The following is an 18,919-nucleotide window of genomic DNA, read 5'->3' on the forward strand; positions in this document are numbered from 1 at the left end:
AGGGTGCCTATTAAGCCAACAGACACAGAAGAAGAGAGTAGACAATCAGTTTCTCCCATTGTTAGAAATGCAGAAAGAAAGAAAAACAGGTATTCAAAGTGCCCCTGATCCTGTGCTGTAACTAGAAAGCCTTGTACTCTATATTAATGGTAGCTATTCAAAATATGCCAGAACGAAACATTGTAAAACGCAAAGAAAGAAAAGCATATGAATTTCACTAAATACACTTGTGTTCCCCTTATTAAAATTTGGTGGTTCCAAAGCAATAAAAACAGTCTATAATTCTATATAACTGTAGTTATGCTACACTCATATGTGAAGAGGTTAATGAATAGTCTTGTATGCCTTGATATATGTTTGCATTTCACTTTCCCATGAAGAAAACTTTAAGCATTATGTTCTGTACATCTGTGACTCCCCTGTTAATTACTTTCAAACTTACTGGACAATTTCAAATGGATTTGACAGACAGAACAGAGAACTCAAAGATAATTACATTACTACACTCTTCATGAAAATATGCAGTCAAGTAGAAGAAGGAGATCAGCAAGTATCCCAACCAAGAGAAGGGTTGCAATTCCAATTCAGATCTTACTGGACACAAGTGGAACATTGTAAATGCTTCCCCGAAATAGAAGTTTCTTTTAGAGCTCCTATCTTCCTAGAGACCATCCCTTGAGATATGGCAAACCCATGGGAAACAAGACAATTAGTTCATCCTTTAGAAAAACTTTCTAGGCAAAACCCACATACAGAGCCAGACTTCAGCTGCTATCTCTTTCTAGTGCTCACACTGTTAATTTTCTAAGGCTTAGCTTAATGGAAGTTACATGTGTAGGTTGACATATAAAAACCCAGAAGTTTTAAATCTCAAGAGATACTGTCACCTATATTTAAACTGAGATTCCTTATTGAAGTGGTCAACCTTTTTAACAAAAAACAGTTCTCAGTTCACATCTACCTTCCTACTCATGAGCACATGAAAACTTACGGCAGTTACAACAAAAATACTTAGAGGAATTAATATTTCATTAATTTATTTTCCAATATATATAACCTGGCAGCTACAAAAAGGATGAGCATAAGTGGCTTGCCACAGATAAATTTGAGAACTTCCACTTTTGGACAAAAGACATTTTTTAGGATGTCTCACTGTTTTGTTTTTTGGAAACAGAGAATACAAATTCAAACACACTGCATTATACATTTTGGACTAGTGAGAAGGCCATAATGGTATACACTGTGCATTCAAAGATGCACAGTACACGTAGAACTGGCAGACAATGTATTGAAGTCAGTTATTACTGAACTCTTAACTTTTAAAATTTCAATGTATTTACCTCAGTGCCTACAGTTATAAATAATTGTTGAATGGTTACCTCTGACAGTCCTTTCACACAATTAAAATGCTTGACAAATAAAAGCCACCTTTAAAAAAAATTGATTATGTTAATCATATATAAGCCAGACAGATTTTCTGTGACTGACCAAAATTGTAACTGGGACATCTTAACTTGAATTTTCTGAGGTCTGGTCCTCAGCACTTCCTAGCAATCAAACAAAAATTATAATTGCTTTAAATTTTTTTCAATAATACTTTTTCAAGTTCTATTTCTTGAAGTGTGTAATTTATTGCAAAGTTCCATACAAAACAAATCCTCATAGAGATAATAATATAGATGGCTATGATTATTTAGATGAAGTTTGAAAAATTAAACAGAAAAGAAATCTAAAAGCGAAAGTCAAGAAAAATGAAAAACATTTGAAATGAGATGTTCCAGAAGAGGACTCCAACCACAAAACATAAAAGCACTCTGGGGTGCTTGTTTGTAAGGGGTGAAATGAAATCTCATATGTGGTATGCTGCACCGTGTTTTCACAAAAATTACCGTAATGGTGTCTGTTTATTAAAGCATTCTAACACCATATTCAGAATAATACTATTGCTTGTAAAAAGCAAGAAGAAATCAGAGACTGAACTTTAAATTCCAAATACAGTCATAAAATATTGGGCAGGGAAAAAAAAAGGAAAATACAACAAAAGCATCTGTTTTTATTGATAAACACAACGAAAATTAGTTCTCTCTTTCAAAAAATGAAATATATCTAGACAGAATAATTAACTTAGGTGATCATATGTAGTGCAGCCAGAAAGAATGTCAAAACGACTTACAGCTGAATTTTTTAACTAATTATTTTCAATAAATGTGGAGATCAAAATAAGTAAAGAAGAAAATAAACACTGCAAGTCAAACCCAGTTGCAGTTCACTCCAGTGACTCAACCTGAACCGTCAAACGATATTACTTCCATGGAAAGCCTGATAATTGTAAGGACAACTCCAAAGTTACTTTATTTTAAATGTACCCAAAAAAAGAAATTTGCTCTAAGTCAAGATGACTGCACAGTATAAAATAACTGTCTTGATGAGGATTACACAGCTGTTCTTAGGTATATAGTTTTGTTATGTGGCAAAACTTAACTTTTCCCTGTTTAGAAGAATGGTTCCAGTAGATGTTTCAGAAACTTCAGTTTCTCAAAAGAAGTTTTAATATTAGCTACTAAAACCTCCCAGTTATTAAATACAAAGAAGAAAATCCACAAAACAGTGAACTTTAAAACCTAAATTGTATAATATAATTGGCATCTAAATAAATGAACTGGAAAACAAATTAGTCTCCAGAAAATCACTAAATTATTCTGTTGATTTTTGCCTACTATAGCTATAGGGAGCTACAATATCTGCTGCACATTAATTCAAGAGAACATACATGTTTAAATAAAAATATTCAATTAAGGAAATAAAAAAATAATTAACATACCAATTTAATTTGCAACTGTTACTTATCGAAATTTATTAAATAAAATTGTAAGACCTATCAAACTAACACCAATGAAAAGCAGACCACTAATAAAGTGCATCTAGACATACTGCATTTAAAGCCATGTTTTAAAGGGTATATTCCTACACTGTTGCCAGTGGTAAAGCAGAACCCCGTCAATACTAGAAGGATTTCTCAAAGGAAGCAGTGGTAAGAAGAGGAATATGGTAACACAAAGTTAGGTCCACAATAACCCAAACTTTTTTCTTACTTAAAATCTATTAACCAAGGAATTTAAATTATTAACTTGAAGAATAAAGTAACATATACTTGCAGTAAAAAGACCTTGCTTAAAACCTAAAATTATTAGGCAACAAAAATGTTACTCAAAATGTTATCGTACTCAAAACGTACTTGAATGTAACTGACACCTTTGTATATACTGCTGAAGATTACCTACTGAGCAAAATTAACACTTTAAGTATGCTTTGAAACTACTAAATCCTCTATCAGATAAACAATGCATTTCAAGGACTGTATGTAAATTACATTTCATCAGACTGTAGTGCTTGCTAATATCAGCATATGCATATATTTTAGAAATAAGTACTTACAACTGAGTCTGCATCTGGACACTCCCTATTAAAAAAAAAAAGGAAATTTACAATTGTAAAATGCTCAGGTTATTTTATTCATGCAGTTATAAGTACTTTCTTTAATATTTTCAATTAATTTGAAACAGTGCCTTTTGACCCCTTTGGCTCTCAGACTATTGTAATTTTTACTTTAATAATCCACATTCAACTGAATGAAATTTAAATAATAGCTGACAGTTTATGCTCAAAATACTGCGAAAGAAAAACTCAAAAGAAATTATGAAAAAGCAAAATCACATATTAGTGGGTGGAAAAAAAAAAGTATTAAGGAAAGTGATGACTACCACACTGTACTCTGGATGAATATACTTTAAGATTCAGGTCTCCACAGCTGATGTGTGAAACAAGTGGAAGTCATCAGCGCTAATGAAATAGTCCATATACAATTGCAAAACATTTTGGACAATAACCAGTTCCCAAAGAAATTAAGACTATTCTTAGAGGAATTCAAAGCCTCCCCTTCTAGAATTTCATTCTTAGTATCTGTTTGTCAAGCACAGTTGTGGTCAAGTACTAGAAGATGCTGAAAAAAATAACTGAGTACCCTCCTAGTAAGCACTTTGAAGAAATGTGTAGGAATATTTAAGTACCATACAAGTCCTCTCTAATTTGCATCCTGACAAATAAAGCCTTAAGTGATGGTGTAACTGAACAACAGTGATTTTATATCATCAATCTGAACATCCTAAACATGCAGTTAGAGGAAAAAAAGTGTAAAAAAAATAAAATTTATTGCAATCTAAAACATCTCTGAAAAGCTAAACAGGTTAAATATAAAAACCACAGTTTTTACTACATTGCATTAAAACAGGTACAAAAACTTGCTAACATGGAAGCATTAATATGAAATGCAGTACAGCCTGTTAAGGAACTGACAGCGAGATGAAGGATCTCATCTCCTCTCAGAGGCCTCACATAAAAGAGGACATATGTTACCAAGTTTCTAGTTGATTTACATGTTATCTCCCTCTGCTGGCTGAACTGAATTCATAGCAATAGAGGTATTCTGAAAGCTATTTTATTGCTTAAAAAGTCTTAGGCTTCTCTGAAGACATGGTTTCAAAAGCGCATGTACTCAAACAAGACAGACTGAAGTCCAATACAAATTGAGAAATGTGAAATATGAGGCAAATGAATGAAAGTAATTGTACATAAAAACTAAAACAATCAAATCATGCAAAGCAGTGATTAGAAAAAGAAGTGAAATCCTTGGCTAAACTGTATAGCAATATGTAACAGAATACACCCTGTATTTCCCCATGTAAAAGCATTACTAGACACACCACCAGTTCAGGCATCAACAGTTTAAAAACTGTCTTGATAAACTGAAAAGTCTGCTAATCATGAGAGTTTTTCTAGATGTGGAAAGCTAGCCCTACACAAACTAAACAAGTATATAGACTAATAAAACAAGAGCCTAAGAGAGGACTTGACTTCTATGTGCAGAGAAGTTTCTGCTGACATAGTTTTATTATGTGCAGTCTTTAACAGGATCATCAGCTGAAGACGAAACCAGACAAAATACAGACAAGTAATAAAATTTTTAAAGAGATCATAAAAAAGTATTAGAGCATTTTACAAAAGCAGAATGAATCCTATGTCATTTATTTGTAATTTTCTAGTTCATTTAGAAGTCATGGAATAATGCAAGAATTTCTGGAAAAGCCCATGTCACATGTTACAAAGAGGTTGATATCATGCCATCATGGCTTTTTCTTTCTGCTCTCAGAATCTATTCATTTTTGTAGAAATAAAATTGTATTAGCACTTGCTTTCTTAGGTCATGAATTTTTCAGCATTATGTAAAAAAAACTAAGGCTGGTAAAATACTTTTTAAAAGTAATTTTAAAAAGTATGTATGCAGATGTTGCCTCTGAGAATATTTCTATACTGCTAAGTTTGTCAAATTTTAAGCTATTTTCTGTTAAGTGAAAAAAATACACTGAAATACAGTAACCGTAATTACTAATACAGACACTGTGACCAATCCATCTCAGAACTATTATTCAAACTAACTTTCTGGAAAGTTTAACTCCTGGCAGACAGAGCACATGCAAAGAATATGGCAAAAGGTATATCTGGGATATCAGTCCTGTGCTAGATTGACAGTCTTTGAGCATGGAGTGTGCTCATGATGTATTGCAAAAACATTCAAAGATTTTTCTCTCCTTCAATACTATATACTATATATTCTTCTGATGGAAGAATAACTGAAAGCTTCAATTCTGCACACACGGGCATTCAGTACTTTTACCATGCACAGAGCTACTATTTCGTTAGGAGTACACATGCAAATTACATTATCTACAACACTCAAATATAGGAGAAGGGAAAACTATTTACCTACGCACAGGAAAGAATGCAACATGACTAGACTACTATGAATACACTTAAGTTATTTCCTTAAAATCCTTGGTTACAAAAACTCTAAATAGCTATGATGTTTTCATATTCATTGCATTCCTTTAAATTGCAGTTATAAACCCGGTTTTTTTTCGGTTAAACATCAGCTGATTTTTACTCCCATGCTTTTACTAGTTTTCATATAAGACACAGCTTATATGGAAATATACTTACACAGATTCAGTATCTTTTTCTTTTTTCATTATTCCTGATAAACCAAAAGGCTTCCTCTTCCGTGGTTTTATTCCTACAGAACAAACACTTTTCATTTAAAGATCAAGGAGATAAATACATGTTTAGTACTGTCAAACATTGGCCTCAGTTGTTATAAAAATTTAACAGTGGAGACAGGTATGGAGCAAAACTAAGGGAACATTGTTACAATTTGTTTTAATTAACATACCAATCAAAAAATAAAATCTAAATACGGTTCACATTAATAACCAAGGTTCTTATAAAACTGATTTGCATCTCCAAGTTGGGTGCGAAGACTGTGGTTTTTTGATTGACAAGAGGTGCACTGGCAATTTTGAGGAACAGGACTCTGCTCAAAGAAACTCAACAGGAGCTATCGGTCCAGGCGATCCTGAATAGCCAAGGCACTTGGACAGAAACAGAACGTTGCCTTCCCCAGCTACTGTAGTTCAATATCCTGTTGTTATTTCTCCGCATGTTCCGAGCAGCTGCAAGACCCTGTCTTTCCTCAAAAGTAGGATCTTGGTCCTTATAAAAAGGAGATTGTTTCTTGGATTTCCACCTGATGCTGAGCTCATGATTTCCCAGTGCTGTAGCCAGCTCTAAGACTGGTTCTCACTGAGTATGGAATCATGGTTCCCCTCTGTTGTTTCTTTCCTGTTTTTAGCACTGGATACATATAGCTACAGTACTGACAAAAGTTTGCTTTCATTCCCATTTAATGTACTAAAATTAAAATACATTTAAATATTCCATCAGACTTACTGTCACATCTGCTTCTTACAGCGTTTGCTTAAGCAAAGTGGACTGCCAAACAAAATGACTACGTGCAAGCATCTGATCCAACTGTAGTCTATAATTTTGTTTCAATGTATGATACTACTGAGAGCATGCTTTTAAGCAGAATAGTGGAAATAATTTGGTTTCCAAAATTTAACAACTGACAATTCAAGCACTTTATTATATTCCCCTTCATAATAATACGTTACACAGTGCGTAAGTGCAGTCTCTCCCCTCTCTTAAATTTTCAGGGTTCAATAACTCAAAACTTCTCAAATCAGTTAGCTGTAGAGTCAGTCATATATACAGAGGCACATCAGTTGCTCCAAGATTATTTTTAAATGTCCAGGTTTTATTTTATTTTCTTTCTGTGCCTTATGCAGCCCAAAACAATGGCAAACAAAGTACGAGAGTAATTTCTGAATACAGATGCTCTCTGCTTCAGTCAAGAGATTTTAAGACTCAGCTGCAACTTTGGCAACTTATAAGTTTTTATATGCTACAGTTATACTGTCAACTCCTCTGTCTCACAAGTAAATACATAGCTTATGGACATAAAGCAGTTCTTAATCACTTAAAACAATCCCCTAAGCAAAATAAGCAATGGCAACAAAGAAAGACTTTGCAACCATAACACTACATTAGACTTGGTATAACTAACATGGTAACAATGGGAAGAGCCTGGGCCATGTTTTGACACTTGTAAATTAAGTTACAACACAGCCATAAATGAATTAAATCCAAACCTCTGCAAAGACAGGGTTTAGCCAAAATATACTTGATATAAACACTCAAATTCTCTGACATTTGTGCATTAGTCTTATTGTCACTGTATTTTGTTTCCCAAAAGGAAAACTGCTTTTCAGACTACTGGAGCACTTCAAAGTTATACAGATTCACACACTGAGTACCCTTTGCCTCATAGCATTCTCATGTAAATAACTATGCCTTGGCAACTCACCTTCAACTACACTGGATGTGTTGCATTCTTCGAATTCAATAGGGCCTTAAAGAAATGACAATGAAGATAAACATTAGGTCAAATTTAATCTATTTTAATGACTATTAATATTTCCTGAAAATCTCAAGATAATCTAACTAAAAATTTAAGTGGCAACTGAAAAACACAATTACCATGCCAGTGGCCAAAGAGACTACAAAATCATACATTTAAAGCAATATTTTGACTCTTTCATACTGAAAAATTGAAATACTAGTACCCATCATCTAAATACAATTCAATTACCTATGCTATTAGAACCACATGAAACATCTATCTGGTGTCTTCTTCTCATTCAAAATTGCATCTATAATGCAATATTAGCATAAGGTTTTACATTTATCCTCTTCTAATGAACAAGAGTTGTATAAAGAAAAATAAAAAAGGAGAAAAGCACAGCTATAGCCTTAATTTTGATATTCACACTTTTGCTAAATCTGCATTGCTAATTCTAGTGTTTCCTCTCCACAGCCAATTACCTACACAGTTAAAAGTGGCATATAGAACCTTAAACGCAGCAATAAAGGAGATAAACTTTAAAAAAAAATAATCATTAAGTCTCAACAGGACCAAAAAAAAGCAGCGAACACTAGTTAATTTCTGTATCTAAATAAATTCATTAAATTACAGTTGACACAAGGTGACTGTCAACTGCAATTGCAAAGCGATGTCCTAACCCTCATTCATTCAGTTCGGTCATTTCTAGAATTTATTAGAGTCACTTTAAGGAGAAAATGTGCAGAAAAAAGCTTGAATTTCCATAGGACCTTGTTCAGGAAATGGCAGAATCATACCAGGACTTGTGGAAGTGCAAAAAAAACCAGAGAGCTCACGGAGGCAGGCACCTTTTCCTCCACCCATGTTGGAGTGGTTTGCAGCTGTACCCACAGAAGAAAAAGTTTAGCATGCTAGTACTGTGCTACAGGGGTTTTTACTTACCTTTCTGTAATCATTTTGAGGGCATGCACACAAGTTTATATACAGACATACTACAGATAAGACAGGGGGAAAAAAAGAGTTCTAATGACTTTTTTCTTTAATTAAGGCAGGCTCAAAGTATTGACTTGTATTTATTGTAACTAAGACTATGTCTGCAAAAACTTCCCAGTCAGTAAAAGGAGACCTGTAAAAACAGTGCTTGTAAAACTAGCAACAGGATGAGAATCTGGGACTAGAACCTATCAATAGCCCATTTATCATAATAAAATTGTTTGGCCTCCAAATGATGCTCTTGAAAGCAGAATATGAAAAGACAAATCTCAAATGGCAGTCTCAACAGCCCTTTAAATTTCAATTATTAAATAATTTCAAATGCAAGACTAATTATTCAATATAACAAGACGAGATGCAAATTCCTAACAGCTCTCTCAGTCTCTTACATATTGTAAATACATGGGCATTTTAAGTTGGTTTTCCAATCCCTTCGCCTTTGCTCTCCACTAAATTCACAGTAAACCCAAATCACCATGCTCCAAAAATCAGCAAACTTGGGTATCTTGCAAAACAAAACACAGAAAAAAAAATCCAGAAAAACAGTTTTAGAGAACTGTACATGTCTACATCTCGACACTGATTTCATCAACATTTTATTTTGCGAATTTAAACTCTATTGTTCAATAGATACTAAGCAAGAAATTCAGAAAAATGCCATAAAATACAGAAGCTGAAGAACAAATCCATTACTTCTTCAGCACTATGTTTCAGATAGCACATTTTTCATCACTTTGCAAATGATTCAGCTACTTCTGTTTCTTGCTTCTATACATATTCCCATTTCCCTGGGAAAAGAAAATAAAAAAAGCCAACCCAACCACAAACACTCATGCCCAAAACAAAAGGAAAAAAACCTGTAAACAACTGAGATTTAAACATATTTTTAGAGGAATAAACTACTCAAGCTTTTTCAGAATTCCATCTTTTCCTTTACCCTTTCCAGCTACTAAGACTGATCCCCAGACTATTAAGACCTTTACACCAAGGATTAAAATAAATATTAAAGGCTTGTGTAATAGTTCATCCTTATTCAGATCACTATCTTTAATTTTCACTTCTAAAATAAGCAGAAAGTAAAGAATTTCTTCAACAACACATTCAACTTCCTCTGTTTTGCCCATTACACTTGCCTAAAACACTTGCTTCTAAACATGGGTTTTTTACAGCTTGATAATGTCATGTCATGGCTGGGCTTCACGAACAAAGATTTGGGAAGGGCTCTACCCACATTTGCTGCAGGCGTGTTGGTGGCTAAAAAGGCCAATACGAGATAGACATGTCCGATTGCAAAAGGCACAGCAGAAAGACTCCTTAGGTGGTATATTCTGCAAGGCACGATTCTTTCTGCGTTGTCTTTTCTCCTCAAGAGTGATCCTGTGTGCTTTCTCAAAAGCATCATCAGCGTTATAGATGGTGTGTCTCCAGACCTCCCAATTGGAAGCCAGAGTAAACCAGTTATGTTGATCAATATGGCCCAGGCTGAGATGTTGTTTTAGGGAGTCCTTGTATCTTTTCTTCGGGGCTCCTCTCTTGCGGCAGCCGGTTTCAAGTTCACCATAAAGCAGAATCTTAGGGAGGCGGTGGTCCTTGATTGTGGAGACGTGCCCTTGAGACGTGCCCTGCCCAGCGCAGCTGTATTCTCAGTAACATGGCCTCGATACTTGTGACTGCTGCTTGTTCTAGAACAGATGTATTGGTCACATAATCTGACCAGTGGATATTTAGGACTGTACGAAGGCAGCGTTGATGGAAGCGTTCTAGGAGTCGCAGGTGGTGGCGGTAGATGACCCATGATTCAGATCCATATAAAAGAGTAGACAGCACTATGGTTCTGTAAACACTGATCTTGGTACTTTTCTTCAGGTGTTTATTTCGCCAAACTCTTTTATGAAGCTTTCCAAAAGCACTATATGCCTTTGCCAACCTGTCGTCTATCTCTCCGTCAATCTTACCATCCGAGGAGATGAGGCTACTAAGGTAATTAAACTGCTGGACTGATTTGAGCTCTGATTGGCCAATGGTGATATGGGGATGATGGAAGACTTCCTGAGGTGCAGGTTGATGGAGAACTTCTGTCTTCTTTAAACTGACTTCCAGCCCAAAGAGCTCAGCAGCATCTGCAAAGCTGCAGAGCTGCTTCTGTGTGGGCGACAAGGGCGGCATCATCAGCATAGAGCAGCTCCCGGACAAGATGGTTTAAGGTCTTGGTGTGGGCCTTCAGTCGCCTCAGGTTGAAAAGGCTTCCATCAGTACGGTATTGGATGTAGATACCGTCCTGATCATCAAGGTCTGCTGTGGCCCTTTGGAGCATCATGCTGAAAAAGACTGTGAATAGGGTAGGAGCGAGAACGCAGCCTTGTTTCACACCATTCTTTATTAGAAAGGGTTCAGAAAGTGCGTTGCCATATCTGACTTGGCCGTACAGCCTGATAAACTTTAATTTGAATACACATTCATCCTTAGTACAGAAACACACAGATATCACATGAATCCCCACCAATATAACACGTTGCATTATTTGCTTACATCAAGGGCAAATTCATAGTTTGCCTGTTGAATGGAGCAGAGCAGAGTAAAATTTTTAGCAGTTTTTAATTTTAAGAGTTTTTTCCTGTACCTTCAGACCTCCCAACAGTTCTGCTTCCTATATGCCTGCCATAAAAAGTACCATATTTTACCTTTGGTGTAGTATTTTTAAATCAAAATAACATTACAGATATAGACATTTTATGTGGCACTCTATAGTGAACCAATTCAGAAAACAGGGCAGCTGTGAGGAGCTTTCAGTAGCCTTCATAACAGCTGGAGTGTCCTGTGGACAGATGTCTTTGTGTCTAAAGAGGCAATAATACTGTATGCCCAGCAAGAATTGTGTGTTGTGACCACACTGTCCTCTGCTAGAACCAGTTGCAGTCTCCTAGCCAGCCAAGAGCCCCTAGGCATACATACTACTATGGGAGCATAGCACCAATAACGAACTCAGATGGTTTCTTAAGAAGTTCCCTCTGCCTTGCCCACTGTCCTTGTGTATATGGAAATAAAAGCATCTGCACTAGCACTTGAAAAAATGCAAACAAACAACTCAACTCAGAAAGCTTTCTTCTCTGAAGCACCATAACGTCTGTCTTTCTGATTCCTTAATCATTAGCTGCTATAGTTAAAAATTACCAGTGGGCTGGTATTAACTTCGGATGCAAGTAAACAGATTCACTGTCCATTGCAACATCCAAAGAAAGAAAAGCTGTTGCTTCAAACACTTCAGAAATAGAGCTGAAGTTGAGGACTTATCACAGTCCATGCCACATGGTAGCCCAAGGCACTGAAAGGACTATCTAGATGTTGCCATACTGCAATGCAGGTGATAATGCTGACACTAATGCTCTTCAGCAGTATTGCAGGCAAAGCACTGAAATTTCCTTTGCTCTTTTTCTCATAACAAGAAAACAACGTGAATTGAGAAGGAAGACTGTTCTCAAGCATTCATATGAACACAAAAGCAAATACTAAAACTAAAGCAGTACTGTAAAAATCAAAAAGACATTTGAAGACTCTCATCAGAGTAAGTAAAATGTTATAGCGAAGATCCAGTCCAATCCTTGCAAAAGTCTCTGATTTAACCTTCTGTTGCATGGATAGTTCTAGGCTCAAGACAACTTTTAAAGTCTGGCCTGTTGTTACATTGATCTGTTACATTATTGGTAACTACAGCTTAAACATCTCAAATACCTCTACATAGACTTGCATGTATTTGATACTGTAGAACAGAAAAAAAAGAATAAATATGGTGCATAAATGAAGGTTAGCCTTTATAATAGAAAGAGATCTGAGTATCTAGTGGGATTTCAGTTGCTTTAGAATACATACCTAGCTATCAGGATGCTAATGAAAAGTTAGTATTTTGCAAAAGGAGCAGGCATCACAAATTAGTAAGCTCCTCTAACTGTATGTAAACATTCCCACCAAGCATCACCCTAAAGCATTTTCCAAGGCAAGCTGCACTGAGTTTTTGAATGCCACAGCATTCTACCAGCTGGGACAAATAAGGTCACAAAGAAAAGGCAAATGGATGGTGGTTTCACAAATACATAAGGCAGACAGCTGCTATTTGACAAGAGACTGAAGCAAATATGTCAGGACTGTGTCAGTCCTTAGGCTCTTGAAAATAAGGAAGCTTTGGTTTGCTCTAACAGAAAAGGCAAAAGGTAATCTGAATAAATGGAAAATTTTCATTTTAGTTAATCCCATAACTTACAATAAGTGACACCGGCATAAGTAAAGCACCAGTGAGTCTGCAGTTCAGGATGCATCTCCTAGACTGTTCAGTAACTATATGTATTCTCTTGTTACAAGTGGCACGTGATATGTGAGCTTTCATGCCACTAAAGGCAAAGTATATGGCTAGCAATAAGGAGATACTGTTCTTATTGAAAGACAAATGGAGAAAATGTAATTGCACTGTAAATTACTGTATCTCCTACATATTTAGTCCACATCCATGGGAACAGTATTTTCAGAGTATACACAAGGCACCTATAGACACTACTATTTAATACCTTCTTCTTAATTTATCTACAGTGACACTAATTATCTTGAGGACAGTCAAAAAACAGTTAGAAAACCTCTCTGTAAAATCTAGATAAAGGTTTTCCAGTCTATCTGTAATACTCTCATACAAGACCTGTGTGAGAGAGACACTGGGATAATGTTTTGCTCAGGTCAAAACAATAAAAAAATTTGCACTTTCCTCAACAGAGAGGAAAAAAAAGGTTTTACTGTTTGGATTCTTAAATAAACAAGTCAAATACAAAAGTCAATTACTATTACTAGGAAGGAAAACATAATATTATGTCATACCCTGAAAAAGTGCCCCCAGTAAGTATATTAATGAACTGGAAAATCCTGCAGAGCTAAAAAGGTAAACAAATCAAGAAGTCAACAAATCAAATAAAAACTGCTTTACATTTGCATCTGCTTATGAAAATGGTCTCCTTTCTGTTTTTTGGGGCATATGCATGACAGAAAGAAACATTATCCCACCAAAGCTTACATTGGTATTAACTGCATTTAATTTTCAGTAACTGCAAGCATTCAGACACTCAACTCCCCCTCCAAAACTGCCCTTCCCTGCAACCTGAGGAATCAGTTTACACACATGCATGCACACATATAAACATTAACATATCTGTTTCAAGCAAAAGCTTTAAAAAGCACTGTCTAAATCTGTACCTGTAGTTACATTTACAATAAAAAATCATATTCTTGTTTTTGATAAAAACACAAGTTTGTCTCTGAGTGTAAGTCATGCATGAAAGCAGGATAATTTTTTTTTAAACTGCATATGCTTCGCATGCTGCTCCAAATGGCAAAGCTTTGCGTGCCTGGCTCAGTGCCAATTGACAGCTCAGCTGGATATCAATGCACATTCTGACCCCCCTTGCAGCGTGTCACTTCTGAATTGTTTCCGCAGTAGAAAGTTTATTCAACCTCTCTCTCAAATTCAGTGGACCGACCATCATTCTGCTATTTAATCATAGCAGAACAGGTTATTTTTCTGACAGCACTAAAGCCAGACAGCAATTCCTAATGAACAGCTTGATACAAGTGGAATTTCGACTGTTTTAGCCTCAATTAATTCTGCTGTCAAAACAAATGACTGCTTTTAGTGTTTAGATGTCAAGCTGCATCACAAAGGTCAATTTTGTAGGTACACAAACATATAAGCAATCTTTTTCTTGCTATCATCTGAGCCTGTGACATGTTTAGCAAAAAATTTCAAGCTTTCAAATTTAGAAGCCAGCAAGCCAAAATATATTGTCTCAACATCCCTGCTTCTAATACTAACTTCAATTTTTATTGCCTGTCCAAACATGAGAAGTAATTTTATAAAATGACAAAGAGAATTTTATTTTTCCCAGGGAAAGGACTTCTTATTTTACATATAAAAAAGAAGAAACAGAACCAAATTCAAGCATATCTTATTTGTAGGAATGCAGACTAAAGATGAATGGCTATTATCTTTGAGGTAAATAACATATATGTGATATATCTATCATGCTAGTAACAGACTGTCACAGGCAAATGTTAGTTTATGGATTTGGTCACCTCTTCTTTACAAAAAGAGGATAAGGAACAGAAAATAAAACCAGCCTGTTAACCTGTCAGTCTGAGGGAAAACATTGAAATAATATTGGTAAAACCATATCCTTTAACCTAATCCTATAAATACAGTTCCACTACAACAACAAATTTTCAACTGCTCTTTGTTACATCCTTAGGACTATATATCAACCTAGCTGCTATATAGCCTCTAGAGACGCTGAAGGTTTGACCAAATCCTTCTTTTTAAAAAAAAAAAAATCATGTTGAAAAGATAAAATTATAGCATGGTAATAGTATTCATATATATATATATATATATATAAAAAAAAAAAGGTAGAGGTGATAGTGGCATCAGAAATAACAACTATTATCACTATCAACACATGTAGCACTTCCAGGGAGCATCTACTAAACAAGCAATCAATTCTAACCCTGATTCTGTTACTAGGCTTCCAGCCCTGCACCCAGTTCACTGGATCAAAGGAAACATTATTCGTCTCAGGCTTTTCTCGTACTCTGGGTACAATGGTGCTGTGAATACAGCAAGTACACTGTACTCAAGGGACAGTATTTCTATGTGGCTTACGGAGCAAAAACAAAGCCGGAAAGGATCATAATCTGAGTAGCCTTAAAATAATTACTATCAAGATGTTTTTCAACAGTGAGGAGAGATCAGACTTTTTTTCTCTAAAATAAAAAGGTGGCAAACATCAGTTACAAAGTATTTTTTATTGCTCTGATAACATAAGATTTTTCAAGAGACAGGAAACATGTACCAAATGCAACGGTTCAAGTTAGATGTCCAACTAGACTGCAAACACCAATCTACAGACTGTTACACTTCCAGTCTCTTTCCTTATCCTCTTCTATTCTTTCTTTTTCTTCAACTTCATATTTCCTTTCTGACTGCATAAAAAACAGATGTGAGATATGGCTGGTTTTAACTATTCACAAACTAAGTGGTTGGTCAACACACACAATACATACAAACACACACTAAGCTGTCGGCTGGCTCTCTAAACGAGTAGCTTACAACACTTAACTGGCTTTCCCTAATATGATATTACTAGTTTGGGTCCTTTTTCTCTCTAGCAAACTCCTCATTATTACAATTTCTTTGAAACTTCTACTTTTCCATCAAATTGAGTTAAAAGTAGCAAAATCTTTTGAAAATTATAGGGAGTGTTTGGAAAAAATACTCAGAAGAGCAGAATTGCATAATTCTAGTCTAGAAATACAAGTATCTGTAACAAATGGCCCTGCCTGACTGCATGGTGCATGATTCAGCTGCTGAAGGCAGACCATGCAAGTACGCAGTGATGAAAGAAATGCACAGACATATTCAAGTACTTTTCAGCTAAGATTTTGGAACACTAGACATTGTAAATATGTAAAGTTATAGCCTACATCTTTAAAGACCACTTCAGAGAAGCATGTCTTTTGTAACAGTCACACATTCTCCCCGTAAACTAAGGGGGTACGTTTTCTTACTGAAGTTCTGAACTTTAACTCATGAAGTTGTTAGACCTTAATATGTTTAATGTGACCCTAAAGAGCAAAAACAGGCTAGTGTATTTTATAGTATCCAGAATTTTTCAGATAGAAAAATCTTTTTTCATTTGGTAAAAAAAAGAACATTTCCTATCTTAAAAGAAAAATAAATAAGTTAATAATAAATAAGTTAATAATTGCAAACCGCTCCCTAAATATTAATTGCATACAATGTTATATTACTTTATGTAACTGAAGTACAGGCCTTATTTACTTCACTAGCATCTCAGTATGTTATTTCTATTTTCAGGTGTTTTAAAACTCCTCAATAGTTTTTTATCACAGTAGAATCTATCCTGCATACTACCACATTTTCTGATGACTACCACCTAATTAATATATACTTCCTACTTAAGTTACTGAAATGGACATTGGTTTGCTCCTCCAGTCTCATAAAACTATTAGTGTCAGGCTGCAACTGATTTGTTTGTTTGTAGCAAAAAAATTCAAGTGGATCCAAAAGTATTTAATCTTACGAGTGTTTCAGATCACTGAAACATCAGTGATATGAAAGGCCAGCTTTTGCTCTGTTGTATCTAGAGAAGTTGTCTAAGATATTTTTATCAATGCTACTAGCCTTCCACTTGCATTAAGAGACTTTTCAATAAAACTTGTACATTTATAGCTGTCCAGACCACCACCACCATTTAAAAATCAATAAATTGCAACCTAAAACAAGTCTGCAACTTAGATATATGTGATTATTAAAAACCTATTCTGGCAGATGAGGCTTCCTAAAGTCCACAGAAGTTTTAGCAGGTTTGTTGGTTATGAAGGGACTCTACAGCACAGGACCCTTAAAGACTCTTTTATCTACCTTAAACCCAGCTTCTCATAAAAATTCTCAAAGATACCCACATCTAATTTCTTCCATTAACTTCTGAGATACATCAATGCTCTGCCTTCCTTTACAAAGACTACTGTCCTGAATCCCTTAGATACTATCAGTGTTGATAAACTAAGTTCATTCCTCAGTCAGCCTTCTGTGTAGAATTAGGTGTGGACACAGGCTTTGAGAAATTGTGCTAGCACTTCAGGCTATTTGGCGTCTAATCACAAGTGTCAGCAGCACTAAAATATTCACAATATTTACAGAAAATATAGAGAAAATAATTTATAACAACATAAAATAAATACTTGCTTTGTTACACTTCCTTGTGGAAAAGAAGCTCAAAGACATCCTGCAGAGGTGTTCAAAAGTCATTATTAATGATTTTCAGTGTTTATTTCCATGTATTTGTTGCTGTTTAGTGTCTTAGAAAAGTATTTTTATAAGTGCTATAAACTACTATGTTATGAAACAAACCCATGGAAATAATAAATGCCACACCTAGCACTGTTCCAAGTCTTTCTTTCAAAGCGGAGTTCATTATTCAAGCACAAAAAAAGCTTTAATCAAAGCAAGCTTCAATACTCCCTGCTCCTGTTTTGCCATTCGAGCTCTGGGAAAGGATTAACTTATTTCTAAAATTTTTTAGGAGTAATACAGTTATTATTAACCCTCTTTTCCCCCCCGCTTTATCTTATTCACCTGGTATACTTCTTCATTAGACAGAAAACATGTAGTTTAACACAACACACTAACTAAACAGGAATATTAACATGGAGTGAGCACAACTGTGCATTAACACTATTGGCACTACCTTCCAATTGTGGTGCAGCTCATTTTGACACTTGCATTTGCTTTGGAAAAAACACATAAGCAATACCTTTCATGCACATTCAGGACTAAAATGCTCACATAAGCAATTACAAAACTTAAACGCATGTCATAAATTTACATGAATCTTTGCACTAACCCCTCATCACTGCCAACAGACAGCCACATAAAATGTTATTCTAATCAAATAATCAATGATTCAGCTGAGTTCAATGAATCAAAAATCAGTTGAATTAAAGTCTCAGTAAAATTTGATTTTTAAATGTTTACTAAATTGAAGCTTAATGTTTCATGATTCTGCTAACAGGCAGAGCTCCCAAAAGTGTGTGGGGACAGTATTGGGACAGACATTGTTTAACATGTGTCAGTGGCAGTCAGTGGGAGCACCCTCAGCAAGTTGCTGATGACACCAAGCTGTATGGTGAGGTCGACACGCTGGAGGGTAGGAATGCCATGTAGAGGGAACTGGACAGGCTGGAGAGATGGGCCTGTGCAAACCACGTAAAGTTCAACAAGGCCAAGTGCAAGGTCCTGGGGCAGGGTAATCCCAAGCACAAATACAGGCTGGGCAGAGAAATGGATTGCGAGCAGCCTTGGGGGAGAAAGATTTCAGAGGGTTTGTTGGGTCAACATGACCCAACAATGTGCACTCACAGAAGGCGAACTGTATCCTTGGTTGCATCACAAAAAGCAAGGCCAGCAGGTTGAAGAAGATTCTCCCCCTCTACTCTGCTCTCATGAAACCCCACCTGGAGTACTGC

At 35.6% G+C, this 18,919-nt stretch overlaps 1 protein-coding gene across 10 annotated transcripts in view; it reads right to left on the reverse strand.

The window, feature by feature from the left end:
- Nucleotides 1-18,919, reverse strand: part of FCHO2 (FCH and mu domain containing endocytic adaptor 2) — an 82,623-nt gene that overhangs the window by 35,231 nt on the left and 28,473 nt on the right. For all 10 annotated transcript variants that reach the window (XM_064643051.1, XM_064643049.1, XM_064643048.1 and 7 more), the window contains exons 9-11: nucleotides 7,817-7,861; nucleotides 6,055-6,127; nucleotides 3,436-3,460 (exon numbers count right to left, since the gene is read on the reverse strand). In XM_064643051.1, coding sequence (XP_064499121.1) covers nucleotides 3,436-3,460; nucleotides 6,055-6,127; nucleotides 7,817-7,861 — 143 coding nt within the window. The remainder of the gene's footprint in view (nucleotides 1-3,435; nucleotides 3,461-6,054; nucleotides 6,128-7,816; nucleotides 7,862-18,919) is intronic.

This window comes from Pseudopipra pipra, chromosome Z (genome assembly GCF_036250125.1).
Source record: "Pseudopipra pipra isolate bDixPip1 chromosome Z, bDixPip1.hap1, whole genome shotgun sequence".
NCBI lineage: Eukaryota > Metazoa > Chordata > Aves > Passeriformes > Pipridae > Pseudopipra > Pseudopipra pipra.